The sequence below is a fragment of the Cervus elaphus genome, chromosome 13 (genome assembly GCF_910594005.1).
Source record: "Cervus elaphus chromosome 13, mCerEla1.1, whole genome shotgun sequence".
NCBI classification, from domain to species: Eukaryota; Metazoa; Chordata; class Mammalia; order Artiodactyla; family Cervidae; genus Cervus; species Cervus elaphus.
In genome coordinates, this window is record NC_057827.1 from 72005667 (window position 1) to 72024748 (window position 19082).

At 43.5% G+C, this 19082-nt stretch overlaps 1 gene segment (V, D, J or C); it reads right to left on the reverse strand.

Moving 5' to 3' along the window:
- Positions 1–1956: 1956 nt before the first annotated feature.
- Positions 1957–18895, reverse strand: LOC122706450. The segment is given in 3 exon segments: positions 1957–2259; positions 16515–16811; positions 18797–18895. Coding segments are annotated over 3 exon segments (699 nt in total).
- Positions 18896–19082: the final 187 nt, after the last annotated feature.

The window sequence follows — 19082 nt, forward strand, 5'->3', positions numbered from 1 at the left end:
TGGTTGCCATGTTCTCCTCCAGGGGATCTTCCTAACCCAGGGATTGACCCTAGGTCAATCTTTGCTGTCTAAGTCACCAGGGAAGCCTAAGAATACTGGAGTGCACAGACTATGCCTTCTCCAGGGGATCTTCCTGACCCAGGAATTGAACTGGGTTCACCTGCATTGCAGGTGGATTCTTTAGCAGCTAAGCTACCAGATCTTCTTTAAGAACGTGTCTATTCAAATTCTTACCCCAAATTATTTTTAACCGGTTAATTATTGAAATTACTACTAGTGCTACTCACTATTATTATTACATTATGATAAGCTATGAGTTCCTTATACCTTTATGATATTAATTCTTTATTAGAAAAATGGTTTGGAAAAATCTAGTGCTTTGGTGGTTTGGAAAAATTACACAGTTTCTACTTTTACTCTATCTTTTGCATTTGTTTTCATTATAGAAGATTTTTAGTCTCACTTCTTTATTTCTCCTTTTGTGGCCTATACTTTTCTCCTCAACTTCATAAAAATCATCATAAGAACAAACAGGATGAAACTTCCCCTGTGTTTCTCTAATAGTTTCATAGATCTGGGTGTTACTTTTATGTCTTTAATCATATTTGAGCTGACTTTTTTGTACAATGCTTTTTTAAGGCTTGGATGTAGTTATTTCCCTTGTGGCTCAGACGGTAAAGTGTCTGCCTACAATGTGGGAGACCTGGGTTTCCTCCCTGGGTCGGAAAGATCCTCTGGAGAAGGAAATGGCAACCCACTCCAGTACTCTTGCCTGGAAAATCCCATGGATGGAGGAGCCTGGTAGTCTACAATCCATGGGATCACAAATAGTCAGACAATACTGAGCGACCAAACTTTCCTTCACTTTCAATCCACTTTCCTCTACACCATTTGTTGAAGAGACTATCATGCTACTCAAAAGGGTATTAGAAGTCTTGGGCAGTGCAATTTACGTATGTTATAGACATAAAAGGCATCCAAGCCAGAGAGGAATAAACAAAATTCCATTCTTTGCAAACAATATGATCTTTAAAAGGAAATTCAAAGCCTCCATATAAGAAGCTATAAAGATCAGCAAATTACAGAATACTCACACTAATTATTTGTGTCCCCATACACTCAGAACAATGTATTTTGAAATGGTGATTAGAAAACAACCTCAGTTTCTATAGACAACAGATAGAATTTATGGGGGCATCTTAGGAAATCTAGGGTAACAGCAGAGGGTGGGCAGGGTCAGGACTCTGTCACCGGGCTCCTGTTAATCACATGGACTCTCCCATGGAGGCTTGAGAGACACATCTTAGCTCACAGCCCAGGGCCGCTTTCAGAAACCACCCAGATGTGGCCAGCAGGACTGGGACGCTCTCCATGTCTGGGCATGTGCTCCTTTCTGCCTCTTGTGGAAACGGGGTTCAGTCCTCAGGTGGACTCCCTCCTTACTCAGGAGACTGAGGGACTAACACAGAAAGGCAATCCCTGGACACCAGTGTTCACGAGAGTGTATGAGGACCAAGAGGACATCATGTCGTAAGGAGGACAGAGACCCTGGGGGCTGATCATAAACCTGTGTGGCCATTCCCCTGTGCCGGATGGAGGGAGGGGCCATTAGGGTATAGCATGTCTGTGTCTGAGGTCCAAAGGCTGTTTCTTACAGTGAAAACAGGTTTGTGGGGGTCAAATGAAGAAGTCCCATCTGCAAACAGAGAATGTTCTTACTTCCACGCCTGAAGAGAGTGTGTGTACATCAGAGCAGAAAGATCACAGCAGGAAACATCCCTGAGGACAGCTGGAAGATGGGAGAGGAAGGAAATCCTTGACTCCAAGGGAAACACCTGCCCAGTCCCTCTGCACTTGTCGCTGGTCTAGGCTTCTAAGTAGGCAAGCCCTGAGTGCCCCCTGCAGCCCCTCCTGTCCCCCTGCAGGAGGTCTGTGTCTGGGCGGACACTGATGCCCTCAATGTGTCTCTTGCACAGTAATAAACCCCGTGTCCTCGGTGGTCATGGAGCTCAGCTGCAGGGAAGACGGGCTCTTGGACATGTCTCTGGAGATGGAGGTGCGGCTCTTGAGGGCTGGGCTGTATTCCATGCTACCATCATACCATATGTTCCCCATCGACTCTAGCCCCTTCCCTGGAGGCTGGCAGATCCAGTTCCAAGCATAACCACTGGTTGAGATGGATAATCCGTAGACAGCACAGGTGAGGGTGAGGGTCTGCCATGGAGTCACCATTTCAGAGTCCCACATCTCCAGTTTCACCTGGGACAGGACACCTGTAGACAACGAGAATCAGACCCTGTCAGTCACCTGCAGCCACAACCATCCCCACAGACCAGTGTCTGCACCTGAGACCCTCGCCTTGGGGAGCTGCCACCAGGCAGAGGAGAAGGCTCCACAGCCTCGTCTTCTAGACCACAGCTCTGCCTTCTCTGAGGCCTCAGCCCTGTGTGAGCAGGGAGCTGTGAGCTCCCACAGCCGAGGGGTGGAATTTAGTCTAGAGAAGGGAGGAAATTTTGCATGTGAGGGAGCCCTGTCCTTATAAGAGAAGAAAGGCTGAATTAGGTCCCACTCATCCAACTGGGCATTTGAACTCTCTCAGCCTGTCACTCCCAGCTAGAACACTTGATCTCTGTGGAACACTGGGATCAGGTCATGGGATGGTGCCAACTTTTGGATCATTAGAATAAATTACACAAGATGTGTGAACAACAGTAACACAAGAAGAGTAGGTTACTGAATTTTAAATCTTGAATCATTCAAGTAGTTGTTTTAAATAATTTTAATTCTCTCCAGAGACATTTTAAAATTGAAATAAATAGAGTAAATGTATCTATTGTTTTTGTTCAGTTGCTGTCATGTCCAAATTTTTGCAACCCATAGACTGCAGCAAGCCAAGTTTGCCTGTCCTTCACTATCTCCTGGAGCTTTCTCAAAATCATATTCTTTGAGTCAGTGATCCCATCCAACCATCTCATCCTCTGTCATCCCCTTCTCCACCTGCCTTCAATATTTCCCAGCATCAGGGTCTTTTCCAGTGAGTCACCTCTTCACATCAGGAGGCCACAATATTGGAGCTTCAGCTTCAGCATCAGTCCTGAATGTTCAGGGTTGATTTCTTTAGGATTGACTGGTTTGATCTCCTTGCAGTCCAAGGGACTCTCAGGGGTCTTCTCCAGTACAACTTCCTTCTTTATGGTCCAACTCTCACATCCATAAATGGCTACTGGAAAAACCATAGCTTTGACTATACCTGCCATTGTCAGCCAAGTAATATCTCTGTTCTTTAATACGTTGTCTAGTTCTGTCATAGCTTTTCTTCCAAGGAGCAAGCCCCTTTTAATTTCATGGCTGCAGTCACCATCTGCAGTGATTTTGGAGCCCAAGAAAATAAATTCTGTCACTGATGCCACTGTTTCCCCATTTATTTGCCATGAAGTGATGGAACTGGATGTCATGATCTTAGATTTCTTAATGTTGAGTTTTAAGCCAGTTTTTTCACTCTCCTCTTTCAAACTTCATTAACAGACTCTTTACTTCCTCTTTGCTTTCTGCCATAAGGGTGGTATCATCTGCATACCTGAGGTTATTGATATTTCTCCTGGCAATCTTGATTCTAGCTTATGCTTCATCCAGCCTGGCATTTCCCTTGATATACACTTCATATAAATGAATTAAGCAGGGTAACAATATACAGCCTTGATGTACTCCTTTCCAAAATTTGAACCAGTCCATTGATCCATGTAAGATTCTAACTATTGCTTCCTGATCTGCATACAGGTTTCTCAGGAGATAGGTAAAGTGATCTGGTATTCCCATCTCTTTAAGAATTTTCCAGAGTTTGTTGTGATCCACACCGTCAAAGGCTTTGACATACATTTAATGAATCCTTAAATGTATGTTATTTTAAAATGTGTGTTCAAATACATGTGTGTGTGTGTGTTGCATTCTGTACTTTCTGTGTCTTATCAAGTTACAACTAGGCTTATCCTACATCACATAGCTTCTGTTTCACTGATCCATATCTATCTCTCCATCAATGTCACTTCGTTTTGTGTGTTTTTAATAAACCTTCCAGGTGGTGCAGTGGCAAAGAGTCTGCCTGCCAATGTAGAAGACACAGGAGACTCAGGTTTGAACCCTGGGCCAGGAAGATCCCCTTGAATGATAAATGGCAACCCACTCCAGTATTCTTGCCTGGAAAATTCCTTGGACAGAAGAGCCTGGCTGGCGACAGTTCGTGGGGTCCCAAAGAGTCAGACACGACTGAGAGACTGAACATGTAGTTTCATTGAGTTCTCATGGCTGTGTTCCATGTGATCATTTTCATTAGTGTTCTGTGATTATGATTTTCATTCTGGAGGACATGGGACTGCAGTTCTTGCTGCTTCTGTCTGCCCTCTGATGGATGAAGATAAGAGGCTTGTGCAAGTTTCCTGCCTCACTGGGAAAGATTCTGATGCTGGGAAAGATAAGACTGGAGGAGAATAAGATGAGAGAGGATGAGATGACTGGGTGGCATCACTGACTCAATGGACCTGAGTTTGAGCAAATTCTAGAAGATGGTGAAGGACAGGGAAGCCCAATGTGCTGCAGTCCATGTGGTTGCAGAGAGTTAGACATGACTTAGTGATTGAACAATAACAATAATTAACTTCTTTCAACTTCTGTAAAAACATCAATCATATCTGAATATAACAAATGCAATATCAGGTGTGGATTTCTGAAGGTTTCTGTAAAGAGTTTTACACAGAAACTTCATCTTCATCTCAGCCATCACTGCAGGTCACAGGCACATAGCTGGTCAAAGGATTTAGACCTCCCCATCCTGTGTCACTGATGGAGACAGAAATCAGGTTAGAGCCCTGCTGGAGACCAGAGTCTCTGTGAATTTGAGTGTGGGATGGATTATGTCTCACTAATGTGAACTTCATGGCCATGCTTTCCCTCCTCTGTTCTCTGTTGTCTATATTCATGACCAGCGTTGAGTTTGAATGACAACTGGCCATTTGCAACAAGAGATCAAGGGCAGTGGAGCCCATCTCAGGACAGTGCTGAGATGTTCTGTCTCTTCTCTGTTCGGGGAAGTGCACAGAGGCTGAGCTCACCTCCAGAGAGCCTTGGACTGGTGCTTAGATCCCATGACTCCAAAAATATGAGAGACCTACACCCTGTCCAGGTGAGAGAAGAAGGAAAACTGGGAGACAGGAGCTGTAAGAAACCTAAGATTACCTGTGAGTGGAAAAGGGCAAGGTGTATGTTCACTGTGGTGACATCTGGAGGATATGAGCGTATTATAAAACACTTAAACAGGGATAATTGTGCATCCAGTTTTACCTCTCTAACGTGTCACATAATATGTTTTGTTTCTACTCTTAATTAAACCAGACATATCCACATAATGTCCCTCATGACTCTTCTGAACCCCTTCAATTTTTCCAGAAAAGGTGAAAGCACAGTCTATTTCACCAGACCCTTAGAAATTCTGCAATAAAGCTTAAAGATATAGTTAACTGTAACTAGCTTGTTTACCGTTGGCCCTTTCTTTCAAGACTTCCACTTGCAACCCTGTACCCTAGACCACTGAATCCAGTAGGACAGGAAGAAGTTTACAGTGATATGTGGAAGAGCTGAAAGTTACACCTGTGGGTACCCCCATCTTATTCCCCAAATTTGGAATACCATCTGTCATTTTGTTCATCAATATCTTATAGTTTTATGAGTACAGGCCTTCTGTCTCCTTAGATATGTTTATTCCTGTGCATTTTATTACTTTTTACAACTGTAAATGGTATTGTTCCCTTAGTTTCTCTTTCTGATCTTTCATTATTAGTGTATAGGAATGCAAGGAATTTCTGAGCATTAATTTTATATCCTACGACTTTACTGAATTTATCATTGAGCTTCAAGTTGTCTTCTGGTAACTTCTTTATGATTTTTTTTTAATTATCATGTTATCAGCAAATAATTATGGTTTTTCTCCTTTTTCAAATTGACTTCCCTTTTATTTCTTTTTCTTCTGATGGCCATGGCTATGACTTCCAAAATTATGTTAAATAAGAGTAGTGAGTGCACATCTTTGTCTTTTTCTTGATCTTAGAAAACACTTTCAGTGTTTCACCATAAAGAATGATGTTTGCTGAGGATTTATCATATATGGCCTTTATTATATTGAGATAGGTTCCCTCTGTGCCCACTCTCTCAAGAGCATTTATCATAAGTGGGTGTTGAATTTTGTCAAAAGCTTTTTCTGCATCCATTATGATGACCATATGGTTTTTATTCCTTAAATTGTTAGTATAGTGTACCATAGTGTTTAATTTGCACATACTGAAGAATCCTGGCATCCCAGGGATAAATTCCAATTGATCAAAATGTTGATCCTTTTAATGTGTTGCTGGATTCTGTTTGCTAGAATTTTCTTGAGGATTTTTTGCATGATTGTTCATCAATGATATGAGTCAGAAATTTCTATTTTGTAATATCTTTGCCCTCCTGTGATATCAGGGTGATGAGATCCTTCTAGAATGACTTTGCGAGCATTTCTCACTCTGAATTTCTCTTTAGAAAACAGTTTGAGAAGGACAGGTATCAGCTCTTCTCTAAATGTTTGATAGCGTCACCCATGAAGCTGTCTAGTTCTGGACTTTTTGTTGTTGTTGTTGGAAGATGTTAATCACAAGTTCAAGTCCATTACTTGTGACTGGTCTGTCCATATTTCCTATTTCTTCCTAGTTCAGTTTTTGAAGATTATCCCTTTCTAAAAATTTCTTCCAGGTTGTCCATGATTAGCTGAGCACATGGGCATGTGTGGCTAAGGAATAAGAGGTGAAATCTCTCTTCATGGCTGTGTGAACTGGGCAATTACACCTCCATTGATGGCTTGATAAATTCAGCACCTGTAAAACGCCCCAAAGGACAAGTGCTCTTGTAGATGGAGTGGGTCTGAGTTTAGAAGCTGTGGGCTTAGTGGGCACAGACACTGGAGGTTGAGTCAGATCAGAGTCTGAGCTCCCTCCATAGCTCTCACAACAGGTCCAGGTACATGATTACTACAGTCCACGGACCTGAGCTCAGAAGACCTGTGTTGGTGGTCTGGTGAAAACCATGCATTGGAGTCACCAGGTCCAATTGCCTCCATGTTGTCTTTGTTGTTTAGTCACTAAGTTGTGTCAAACTCTTGTAACCCCGTGGACCATAACCCACCAGGCTTCTCTGTCAATGGAATTTTCCAAGCAACAGTACTGGAGTAGGTTGCCATTTCCTTCTTCTGGACCCAGGGATTGAACCCAGGATTTTTGCTTGGCAGGCAGATTCCTTCCCATTGAGCCACGTGAGAAGCCCTAATTGCTAGCATACTCAGAGTTAGGTCGGTACTAACAGGAGAGCAGAACCAACAGCAGGTAAAGGGCCCTTTCTTAAGTCACTTTAGTTCATAGCAGTCTACATCCCATTGAGGCACATTTTGGGTGGACTATCCTGGGCCCTGACCCTCAGTGCCTGTTTTACTATTTTGTTTCTACATATGCACACCATGCATGTGATGTAGATGTTGGTTTACCTGCATGTTACAGATGTGAAGCTAACCTGCAGCCTGGACTTGTAGGTGATGTGCTGGAGAGCACACATCAGGGCACAGTGAGCCCTTTTGTCCAGATCTCAGCTTCTCACACTGGACCTGGCCGCCCTGCAGGGGATCCTGGACAGAGGTGGACATACTTACTGAGGCTGAAGACCTATTCCTGGAAGGAGACCTCCCAGGCCCCCTTGAATTATGAAGGAGACACCTGGAGCTCTGGACCTGGACCTTTGTCAGCACTGACATCTTTGCTACTGCCATGGTAACTGTAGCTTTGTATTATACTCTGAATTCAGGGAATTTGATTCTTCGGCTGTTTCTCAAGATCTCTCTGCCCCTTTGGGGTCTTTCATGTTTCAAAAAAGACTAAAATTTTTGTTCTAGTTCTGTGAAAAATACCATTGGCAAACTGACAGGTATTGCATTGAATCTGTGGGTTGCTTTGAGGGGTCAGTCATTTTCAAAATATTTCAGTTCAGTACACTTCAGTCATTCAGATATGTCCAACTCTATGTGATCTTATGGGTTGCATCACATCAGGCTTTCCTGTCCATTACCAACTCTTGGACCTTGCTCAAGTCGGTGATGCCATCCAACCATCAGTTTCAGCGTCAACCCTTCCAATGAAAAGTCAGGACTCATTTCCACTGGAGAAGAGAATGGCAAACCACTTCAGTATTCTTGCCTTGAGAACCCCATGAACAGTATGAGAAGGCAAAATGATAGGATACTGAAAGAGGAACTCCCCAGGTCAGAAGGTGCCCAATATGCTACTGGAGATCAGAGGAGAAATAACTCCAGAAAGAATGAAGAGATGGAGCCAACGCAAAAACAATGCCCAGTTGTGGATGTGACTGGTGATAGAAGCAAGGTCTGATGCTGTAAAGAGCAATATCGCATAGGAACCTGGAATGTTAAGTCCATGACTCAAGGCAAATTGGAAGTGGTCAAACAGGAGATGGCAAGAGTGAATGTTGACATTCTAGGAATCAGCGAACTAAAATGGACCGGAATGGGTGAATTTAATTCAGATGACCATTATATCTACTACTGTGGGCAGGAATCCCTTAGAAGAAATGGAGTAGCCATCATGGTCAACAAGAGAGTCTGAAATGCAGTACTTGAATGCAATCTCAAAAACTACAGAATGATCACTGTTTGTTTCAAAGGCAAACTACTCAATATCATGGTAATCCAAGCCTATGCCCCAACCCGTAATGCTGAAGAAGCTGAAGTTAAATGGTTCTATGAAGACCCACAGGACCTTTTAGAACTAACACCCCAAAAAAATGTCCTTTTCGTTATAGGGAACTGGAATGCAAAAGTAGGAAGTCAAGAAACACCTGGAGTAACAGGAAAATTTGGTCTTGGAGTATGGAATGAAGCAGGGCAAATGTTAATAGAGTTTTGCCAAGAGAACGCACTGGTCATAGCAAACACACTCTTCCAACAACGCAAGAGAAGACCCTACACATGGACATCACCAGATGGGTCAACACCGAAATCAGATTGATTATATTCTTTGCAGCCAAAGATGGAGAAGCTCTATACACTCAGCAAAAACAAGACCAGGAGCTGACTGTGGTTCAGATCATGAACTCCTTATTGCCAAATTCAGACTTAAACTGAAGAAAGTAGGGAAAACCACTAGACCATTCAGGTATGACCTAAATCAAATCCCTTATGATTATACAGTGGAAGTGAGGAATAGACTTAAGGGACTAGATCTGATAGACAGAGAGCCTGATGAACTATGGACAGAGGTTCGTGACATTGTACAGGAGACAGGCATCAAGACCATCCCCATGGAAAAGAAATGCAAAAAGGCCAACTGGTTGTCTGAGGAGGACTTACAAACAGCTGTGAAAAGAAGAGAAGTGAAAAGCAAAGGAGAAAAGGAAAGATATTCCCATTTGAATGCAGAGTTCCAAAGAATAGCCAGGAGAGATCAGAAAGCCTTCCTCAGCGATCAGTGCAAAGAAATAGAGGAAAACAACAGAATGGGAAAGACTAGAGATCTCTTCAAGAAAATTAGAGATATCAAGGGAACATTTCAGGCAAAGATGGGTTTGATAAAGGACCGAAATGGTATGGATCTAACAGAAGCAGAAGATATTAAGAAGAGGTGGCAAGAATACACAGAAGAACTGTACAAAAAAGATCTTCATGACCTAGATAATCATGATGGTGTGATCACTCACCTAGAGCCAGATATCCTGGAATGTGAAGTCAAGTGGGCCTTAGAAAGCATCACTACAATCAAAGCTAGTGGAGGTGATGGAATTCCAGTTGAGCTATTTCAAATCCTGAAAGATGACTGTTAAAGTGCTGCACTCAATATGCCAGCAAATTTGGAAAACTCTGCAGTGGTCACAGGACTGGAAAAGGTCAGTTTTCATTCCAATCCCTAAGAAAGGCAATCCCAAAGAATGCTCAAACTACCGCACAATTGCACTCATCTCACACGCTAGTAAAGTAATGCTCAAATTTCTCAAAGCCAAGCTTCAGCAATATGTGAACCGAAAACTTCCAGATGCTCAAGCTGGTTTTAGAAAAGGCTGAGGAACCAGCGATCAAATTGCCAATATCTGCTGGATCATCAAAAAAGCAAGAGAGTTCCAGAAAAACATCTATTTCTGCTTTATTGACTATGCCAAAGCCTTCGACTGTGTGGATCACAATAAACTATGGAAAATTCTGAAAGAGATGGGAATACCAGACCACCTGACCTGCCTCTTGAGAAACCTGTATGCAGGTCAGGAAGCAACAGTTAGAACTGGACATGGAACAGAAGACGGGTTCAAAATAGGAAAAGGAGTATGTCAAGGCTGTATATTGTCACCCTGCTTATTTAACTTATATGCAGAGTACATCATGAAAAACGCTGGGCTGGAAGAAGCACAAACTGGAATTAAGATTGCCAGGAGAAATATCAATAACCTCAGATATGCAGATGACACCACCCTTATGGCAGAGAGTGAAGAGGAACTAAAAAGTCTCTTGATGAAAGTGAAAGAGGAGAGTGAAAAAGTTGGCTTAAAATTTAACATTCAGAAAACTAAGATCACGGCATCTGGTCCCATCACCTCATGGGAAATAGATGGGGAGACAGTGGAAACAGTGTCAGACTTCAATTTTTGGGGCTCCAAAATCACTGTGGATGGTGACTGTAGCCATGAAATTAAAAGGTGCTTACTCCTTGGAAGGAAAGTTATGACCAACCTAGAGAGCATATTAAAAAGCAGAGACATTACTTTGCCAACAAAGGTCTGTCTGGTCAAGGTTGTGGTTTTTCCAGTGGTCATGTATGGATGTGAGAGTTGGACTGTGAAGAAAGCTGAGCACTGAAAAATTGATGCTTTTGAATGGTGGTGTTGGAGAAGACCCTTGAGAGTCCCTTGGACTGCAAGGAGATCCAACCAGTCCATCCTAAAGGAGATCAGTCCTGGTGTTCATTGGAAGGACTGATGCTGAAGCTGAAACTCCAGTACTTTGGCCACCTTATTCGAAGAGTTGACTCATTGGAAAAGACCCTGATACTGGGAGGGATTGGGGGCAGGAGGAGAAGGGGGCAACAGAGGATGAGATGGCTGGATGGCATCACCGACTTGATGGGCATGAGTTTGAGTAAACTCCGGGAGTTGGTGATGGACAGGGAGGCCTGGCGTGCTGCGATTCATGGGGTCGCAAAGAGTCGGACACGACTGAGCGACTGAACTGAACTGAACTGAACTTCCTTTAAGATTGACAGGTTTGATCTCCTTCCAGTCCAAGGGGTTCTCAAGAGTCTTCTCCCATACCACAGTTCAAAAGCATCAGTTCTTCAGCGCTCACCTTTCTTTACAGTCCAACTCTCACATCCATCCGTGACTACTGGAAAGTGTCACCATCTGAAGTGATGTTGGAGCCCAAGAAACTAAAGTCTGTAACTGTTTCCATTGTTTTCCCGTCTATTGGCCATGAAGTGATGGGACCGGATGCCACGATCTTAGTTTTTGGAATATTAAGTTTTAAGCCATCTTTTTCACTCTCCTCTTTCACTTTCAAGAGGCTCTTTAGTTCTTCTTCACTTTCTGCCATAAGGATGATGTTATCTGCATATCTGGAGTTACTGATATTTCTCTCAGCAATCTTGATTCCAGCTTGGCCTTCCTCCAGCCCGGCATTTTGCTTGATGTACCCTGTCTATAAGTTAAATAAACAGGGTGACAATATATGGAGCCTTGATGTACTTCTTTCCTGATTTGGAACCAGTCTGTTTTTCCATGTCCAGTTCTAACTGTTGCTTCTTGACCTGCATACAAATTTCTCAGGAGGCAAGTGAGGTGGTCTGGTATTCCCATTTCTTTCAGAATTTTCCACAGTTTGTTGTTATCCACACTGTCAAAGGCTTCCACATAGTCAATAAAGCAGATGTAGATGTTTTTCTGGAACTCTCTTGCTTTTCCTAAGATCCAGTGAATGTTGGCAATTTAATATCTGGCTCCTTTGCCTTTTTAAATCAAGCTTGAACATCTGGAAGTTCACAGATCATGTGCTGTTGAAGCCTGGCTTGGAGCACTTTGAGCATTACTTTGCTTGTGTGTGAGATGAGTGCAGTTGTGCAGTAGTTTCAGCATTCTTTGGCATTGCCTTTCTTCGGGATCGGAATGAAAACTGACCTTTTCCAGTCTTGTGACCACTGCTGAGTTTTCCAAATTTGCTGGCATACTTAGTGCTGCACTTTAAGAGCACCATCTTTTAGGATTTGAAGCAGCTCAACTGGAATCCCATCACCTCCACTATCTTTGTTCATAGTGATGCTTCCTAAGGCCCACATGACTTCGCATTTCAGGATGTATGGCTCCAGGTGAGTGATCACACCGTCATGGTTACCTGCATCATTGAGATCTTTTTGTATAGTTCTTCTGTGTCCTTCCCACCTCGTCTTAATATCTTTTGCTTCTGTTAGGTCCATACCATTTCTGTCTTTTATTGTGCTCACTTTGTATGAAATGTTCCCTTGGTATCTCTAATTTTTTTTTTAAGAGATCTCTAGTCTTTCCCATTCTATTGCTTTCCTCTACTTCTTTTCATTAATCACTGAGGAAAGCTTTCTTATCTCTCCTTGATATTCTTTGGAACTCTGAATTCAGATGCCTATTTCTTCCCTTTTCTCCTTTGCCTTTAGCTTCTCTTCTTTTCTCAGCTATTTATAAGGCCTCCTCAGACAACCATTTTGCATTTCTTCTTCTTGGGGATGGTCTTGATCACTGCCTCCTCTACAGTGTCATGAAACTCTGTCCATAGTTCTTCAGACAATTTGTCTGTCATAGAATTCCTTGAATCTATTTGCCACTTCCACTGTATAATTGTAAGGGATTTGATTTAGGTCATACTTGAGTGGTCTAGTGGTTTTCCCTACTTTCTTCAATTTAAGTCTGAATTTTGCAGTAAGGTGTTCATGATCTGAGCCACACTAAGCTCCCAGTCTTGTTTTGGGGGAGTATATAGAGCTTCTCCATCTTTGGCTACAAAGAATATAAACAATCTGATTTCGGTATTGACCATCTGGTGATCTTCATGTGTAGAGTCTTCTCTTGTGTTGTTGGAAGAGGGTGTTTGCTATGACCACTGTGTTCTGTTGGCCAAACTCTGTAAGCCTTTGCTCTACTTCGTTTTGTACTTCAAGGTCAAATTTTCCTGTTATTCCAGGTATCTCTTGACTTCTACTTTTGCATTCCAGTCCCCTAAGATGAAAAGGACATATTTTTTGAGTGTTAGTTCTAATAGGTCTTGTAAATCTTCATAGAACCATTCAACTTTGGCTTCTTCAGCATTACTGGTTAGGGCATAGACTTGGATTGTTGTGATATAGAATGGTTTACCTTGGAAATGAACTCAGATCATGCTGTCATTTTTGAGATTGCAGCCAAGTACTGCATTTTGGACTCTTTTGTTGACTATGAGGGCTACTCCATTTCTTCTAAGGGATACTTGCCGACAGTAGTAGATATCATGGTCATCTGAGTTAAATTTGCCACTTCCAGTCCATTTTAGTTCACTGATTCTAAAAATGTTGATGATCACTCTTGTCAACTCCTGTTTGGCCACTTCTAATATACCTTGATTCATGGACCTAACATTCCAGGTTTCTATTCAATATTGTTCTTTGCAGCATCGGACTTTACTTCCTTTACCAGTCACATCCAAAACTGGTCATTGTTTTTGCTTTGGCTCCATCTCTTCATTCTTTCTGGAGTTATTCCTCTACTCTTCTCCAGTAGCATACTGGGCACCTAGCGCCCTGAGGAGTCCATCCGTCGGTGTCATATGCGTCTCCTTCTCATACTGTGCATGCGGTTTTCAAGGCAAGAATGCTGACGGCATTTGCCACTCCCTTCTCCAGCGGGCCACGTTTTCTCAGTGCTCTCCACCACGTCCCGTTGGTCTTCGGCGGCCCTACAGGGCTTGACTCATAGTTTCATTGAGTTAGCTAGGCTGTGGTCCATGCGATCAGTTTGACTAGTTTTCTGTGACTGTGGTTTTGTTCTGTCTGCCCTCTGAAGGATAAGGGTAAGAGGTTTATGGAGAGACTGGATGTGGGGGAAACTTGGTATTGTTCTGATGGGTGGGGCCATGCTCAATAAATCTTTAATCCAATTTTCTGTTGATGGGTGGAGCTGTGTTCCCTCTCTGTTGTTGGCCTGAGACCAAACTATGGTGGAGGTGATGAAGATGATGGTGGCCTCCTCCAAAGGGCCCTGTGTGGGCACGGCTGCACTCAGTGCCCCAGACCTTGCAGCAGGCCACCACAGACCCACGCCTCTGCCAGAGACTCTTGGACTCTCACAGGCAAGTCTGGGTCAGCCTCTTGTGGGGTCACTGCTCCTCTCTCCTGGTGTGTAATAAAACTAGCAATAGAACCAGACTAACTCCCACCACATACACTTTAAGATGACGCGATTAGTCAGAAGGGTCTTAAGAAGGAGAAGCTTGTCCCTGAGCAAGATACATTGTTGTTATATAATCACTGGTACAGAGCTTGAGGAAAAACATATCCTTTGCCAGATGAGCTTTGTTGTTGTTGTGTAATCATTAGTTCTGGGATTAAAGAGAAAAAAAAAACAAACATTTGTCCTTTTCTCCGCCTCATGAGCCTCAGACCACTTTCTCCTTTTTGGGGACTTCTTATCAACCTACTCAAGATCTAACTCTTTCAATTGTCATTGCTGATTTTCTGGGCTCTGAAATCACTGCAGATGGTGACTGCAGCCATGAAATTAAAAGATGCTTACTCCTTGGAAGGAAAGTTGTGACCAACCTAGAGCATATTAAAAAGCAGAAATATTACTTTGTCAACTAAAGGTCTCTCTAGTCAAGGCTATGGTTTTTCCAGTAGTCATGTATGGATGTGAGAGTTGGACTATAAAGAAAGCTGAGTGCAGAAGAATTGATGCTTTTGAACTGTGTTGTTGGAGAAGACTCTTGAGAGTCCCTTGAACTGCAAGGAGATCCAAAAAGTCCATCCTAAAGGAGATCAGTCTTGGGTGTTCACTGGAAGGACTGATGTTGAAGCTGAAACTCCTGTACTTTGGCCACCTGATTCAAAGAGCTGACTCATTTGAAAAGATCCTTATGCTGGGAAAGATTGAGGGCAGGAGGAGAAGGGTACGACAGAGGATGAGATGGTTGGATGGCATCACTGACTCAATGGACATGAGTTTGGGTGGACTCCGGGAGTTGGTGATGGACAGGGAGGCCTGGTGTGCCTCAGTTCATGGGGTTGCAAAGAGTCGGACATGACTGAACGACTGAACTGAACTGAACAGAACTGATACTTCCAAAGCTATGTTGAATAATAGTGGCCGGTGAGGACATGGTTATCCTGTTTCTGATCTTAAAGGAAATGTTTTCAGTTTCTCATCATTGAAAATTATGTTTGCTGTGGGTTTATCACATGTGGCCATTAAAATGTTGAAGGAGACACTCAGGTCAGAAGCGCGGGACAGGATGATTTTTTTTTTTTTTTTTTTTTTAGGAAAATTAACAAGTGTTGTCATGGTTTTGAAGAAATTGGAAATTGTCTAGACTGCTGGTGGAATAAAAAATAGTTCAGGCTCTGTGGAAAAGAGTTTTTCAGTTACTCAAAAAGTAAAAACAGAATCACTCTGTTTCAAAATTCTGCTGCAAAGAAGATGTGCAAGATCATTAAAAAGAGATGTTCAAACAAAAATTTACAATTGCCCAGAGTAGTCCTATTCACAGTAGCCAAATAGATGACAGACACTAAAGTAGTTCTACTGATGAATGGATAAGCAATGTGATATGTTCATAAAGGGAACAGAGAACTGACACATACTATAGCAAGGATAACCTTAAAAGTTATGTTAATTGAAAGAGGCAGAACAAAAGGACACAGAGCATATCTTTCTAATTACATGAAATATCCCAAAGAAGCAAATATGCAGAGAGAGAAAGAAGACGGATGGGTTCCTGAGTCGTTGGGGAGGGAGAAGCTGGAAGTGACCACATGGACAATAGGAAGTTCCTTTTCAAGAAGAAAGGACTTTACAGCTGAATATGGTGGCAGTAACAGAAGAGTGTGAGTATATTAAGGGATAGTGGATTGCATAGTTCAAAATTGTGAATAAAATTTTATATGCATGTCACAATTACATTAAATGATTGAATTTAATTCTTATTCTACATTGCCCACTGTGAACTGAGAGAAGCCAGGGGGTGACAAACAAAGAAAACACAGGACTTTCTGTGCAGAATTTTGCTGTGAAGGAACAAGAAACACTCCTAGATTGTTGGCTCTTCCTCAGTGCCTGCTCCTTGGGCGACCCTGTGCTCGTGGTCCTGAGCGCCCCCTGGTGGACCCTGAGCTCCCCTACAGCCCCTCCTGTCCCCCTGCAGGAGGTTTTGGTCTGGGCTCACACTGACTTCCACTCACTGTGTCTCTTGCACAGTAATACACGGCCGTGTCCTCGGTGGTCACAGAGCTCAGTTGCAGGGAGAACTGGTTCTTGGACGTGTCCCTGGAGATGGAGGTGCGGCTCTTGATGGAGGGGCTGTAGTAAGTGTTACCATCATAGTTTATGCAACCCATCCACACTAGCCCCTTCCCTGGGGCCTGGCGGATCCAGTTCCAACCATAACCACTGGTGATGGAGTAACCAGAGTCGGCGCAGGTGAGGGAGAGGGTCTGTGACGGCTTCACCAGGCTGGGTCCCGACTCCTGAAGCTGCACCTGGGACAGGACCCCTGGGGACAAGGAGAATCAGTCCCTATAAGTCACCTGCAGTCACAACCATCCCCACAGACCTCTGTCTGACACCTGAGACCCTCTGCTTGTAGGGCTGTCAGCAGGCAGAGGAGAAGAACCCCCAGCCTCATCTTCTTCTAGCGCACAGCTCTGCCTTCCCTGCGACCTCAGCCCTGTGTGAGGAGAGAGCTGTGAGCTTCCACAGACGAGGGGTGGATTTTACCCTGGAGCTTGAAGATGAATTTGCATGTGGGTGAGCCCTGTCTTCATAAGTGGAGAGAAGCCGAGGTCAGTCTCCCGGTGATCTTTCCTGGTTGTGTGCACAGTGCACTTCTCTCGAACCCACGTGGTAAAGGTCTGGGATGGGAGAGCACTTCGTTAGTGAAGTTGATCGTGATCAAAGGATGGGCCCAACTTTCTGAGAATAAGAACCGTTGCTATACTAGATGTGTAGATCCCATTGCTTTATTTTCATGGATAATTCAGAGCTATTATAATAAATTAATATTTGAACTGGTTGACTGAACAACAACAGCAATTCAAGGGACAGGTGTTCCTAGAAACAGGATTAGATTGGACTCTTCAGATTAATAGGGTGTGCAGATCTTTCTGAGAGTGGGTCTGATTGGACTCTTCAGATTAATAGGGTGTGCATATCTTTCTGAGAGTAGGTCTGAAGTTCAAAAGAAAACCCATTTATGCCATAACACGTTTATAAGTTGTATAGTTTATATACAAGTTTATAAACTTCTCTTATTAAATGTTGTTGTTGTTCATTTGCTAAGTTGCTTCCAACTCTTTGCGACTGCTAGATGCCTCTGTCCATGGGATTTCCCATGCAAGAAGAGTTTAGTGGGTTGCCATTTCCTTCTCCAGGGGATCTTCCAGGCCTAGGGATCGAACCTACATCTCCTGCATTAGCAGACGGATTCTTTACCACTGAGCCACCAGGGAAGCTGTCTTATTAGATACTAGCCAACTAAAAACTTATGTGGTAACCTAAATTTATAAACAAGATGTCATGCTTCCTTGGTGGTCCAGTGCCTACCAATGCAGGGTACATGGGTTCGATCCCTGGCCTGGGAAGATTTCACAAGCCACAGAGCAGCTAAGCCCCTGTGCCACAACTACAGAGACCATGCACCGTACAGCCTCTGCTCCTCAACAATAGAAGCCATTGCAATGAGAAGCTCCTGCTCCCATAGCTAGAGAAAGCCATGCACAGCAACGAAGACCCAGCATGGCCAAAAATAAGCACATTTTAAAAATAAGATAAAAGCAAGATGGTATGAACAAGTATTTCTGTGCAGCTGGCACTCTGATAGTTGGGGAAAAACAGACATGCCTGAATCCAGGAGGGAAAGTGTCAAATTCAAATACAAGAAATTTCCCTGGAATGATGGTGGATGACGCTCCCAGGGGTGGCAGCTCTCCAGTGGAGAATCCACAGCTTCTGAAAGAGATCTTTATATCTTCTGCTGATCCTTCTCAGAAATTAGTTCCCTGGTTTTCCTGGTGATCCGCAATATTTTCTGAGGATATGGAGCACCTCCAAGCTGGTTCTGTGTCCACTCTGCGGTGGGCACACTCGGTTCACTAGGAGGGAGGTGTCTGTCTGGGCTCACATGGGCTTCCCCTCACTGTGTGCAGCTCAGTAACACATGCCTATGTCCTCAGATATCACGGAGGTGATCTGCACGGAAAGCTGGTTCTCTGATGTGTCTCTGGAGATGGAGAGGCATTTTGGGAAAGACAGGATGTACACAGCACTAATCCCAGAAACAAAGCGCCTTATACTCCACAGACCTCTCCTTGGGGAATGGTGGATCCTGCCCCAACAGTCAGCACTGTGTGTGATGCAGAACCAGAGACAGGGCTGGTGAAGAGGGAGTCTTCAATAGTCCTGGGCCCGACTCCTGCACCAGCATCTGGGACAGACACGTGGGAAGGAGAAACAATAGGACACTCACTTCACAGATGTCACCCCATGGCTCCACCTTCTTCAGAGCCAGGAGATACTCCAAACTGAGAGATGCCCGGAAGAAGGGGAATGACCAGAAGGATTTCATGTTGTTTTGGGGAAACCTGTGACTTTCAGAGAATTATGGCAGCGAAGATAAGAACTCTGACTCTGAAGATGACCAGGACCACTTGACAATACTTTAGTCAGGCTTCCTGAAATGCTTTTCTTAACTATGTCTTGACTGTGGATTTCTGTGTCCAGTTTTGCCTGGCTTTACTATGAAACCTGCTTAA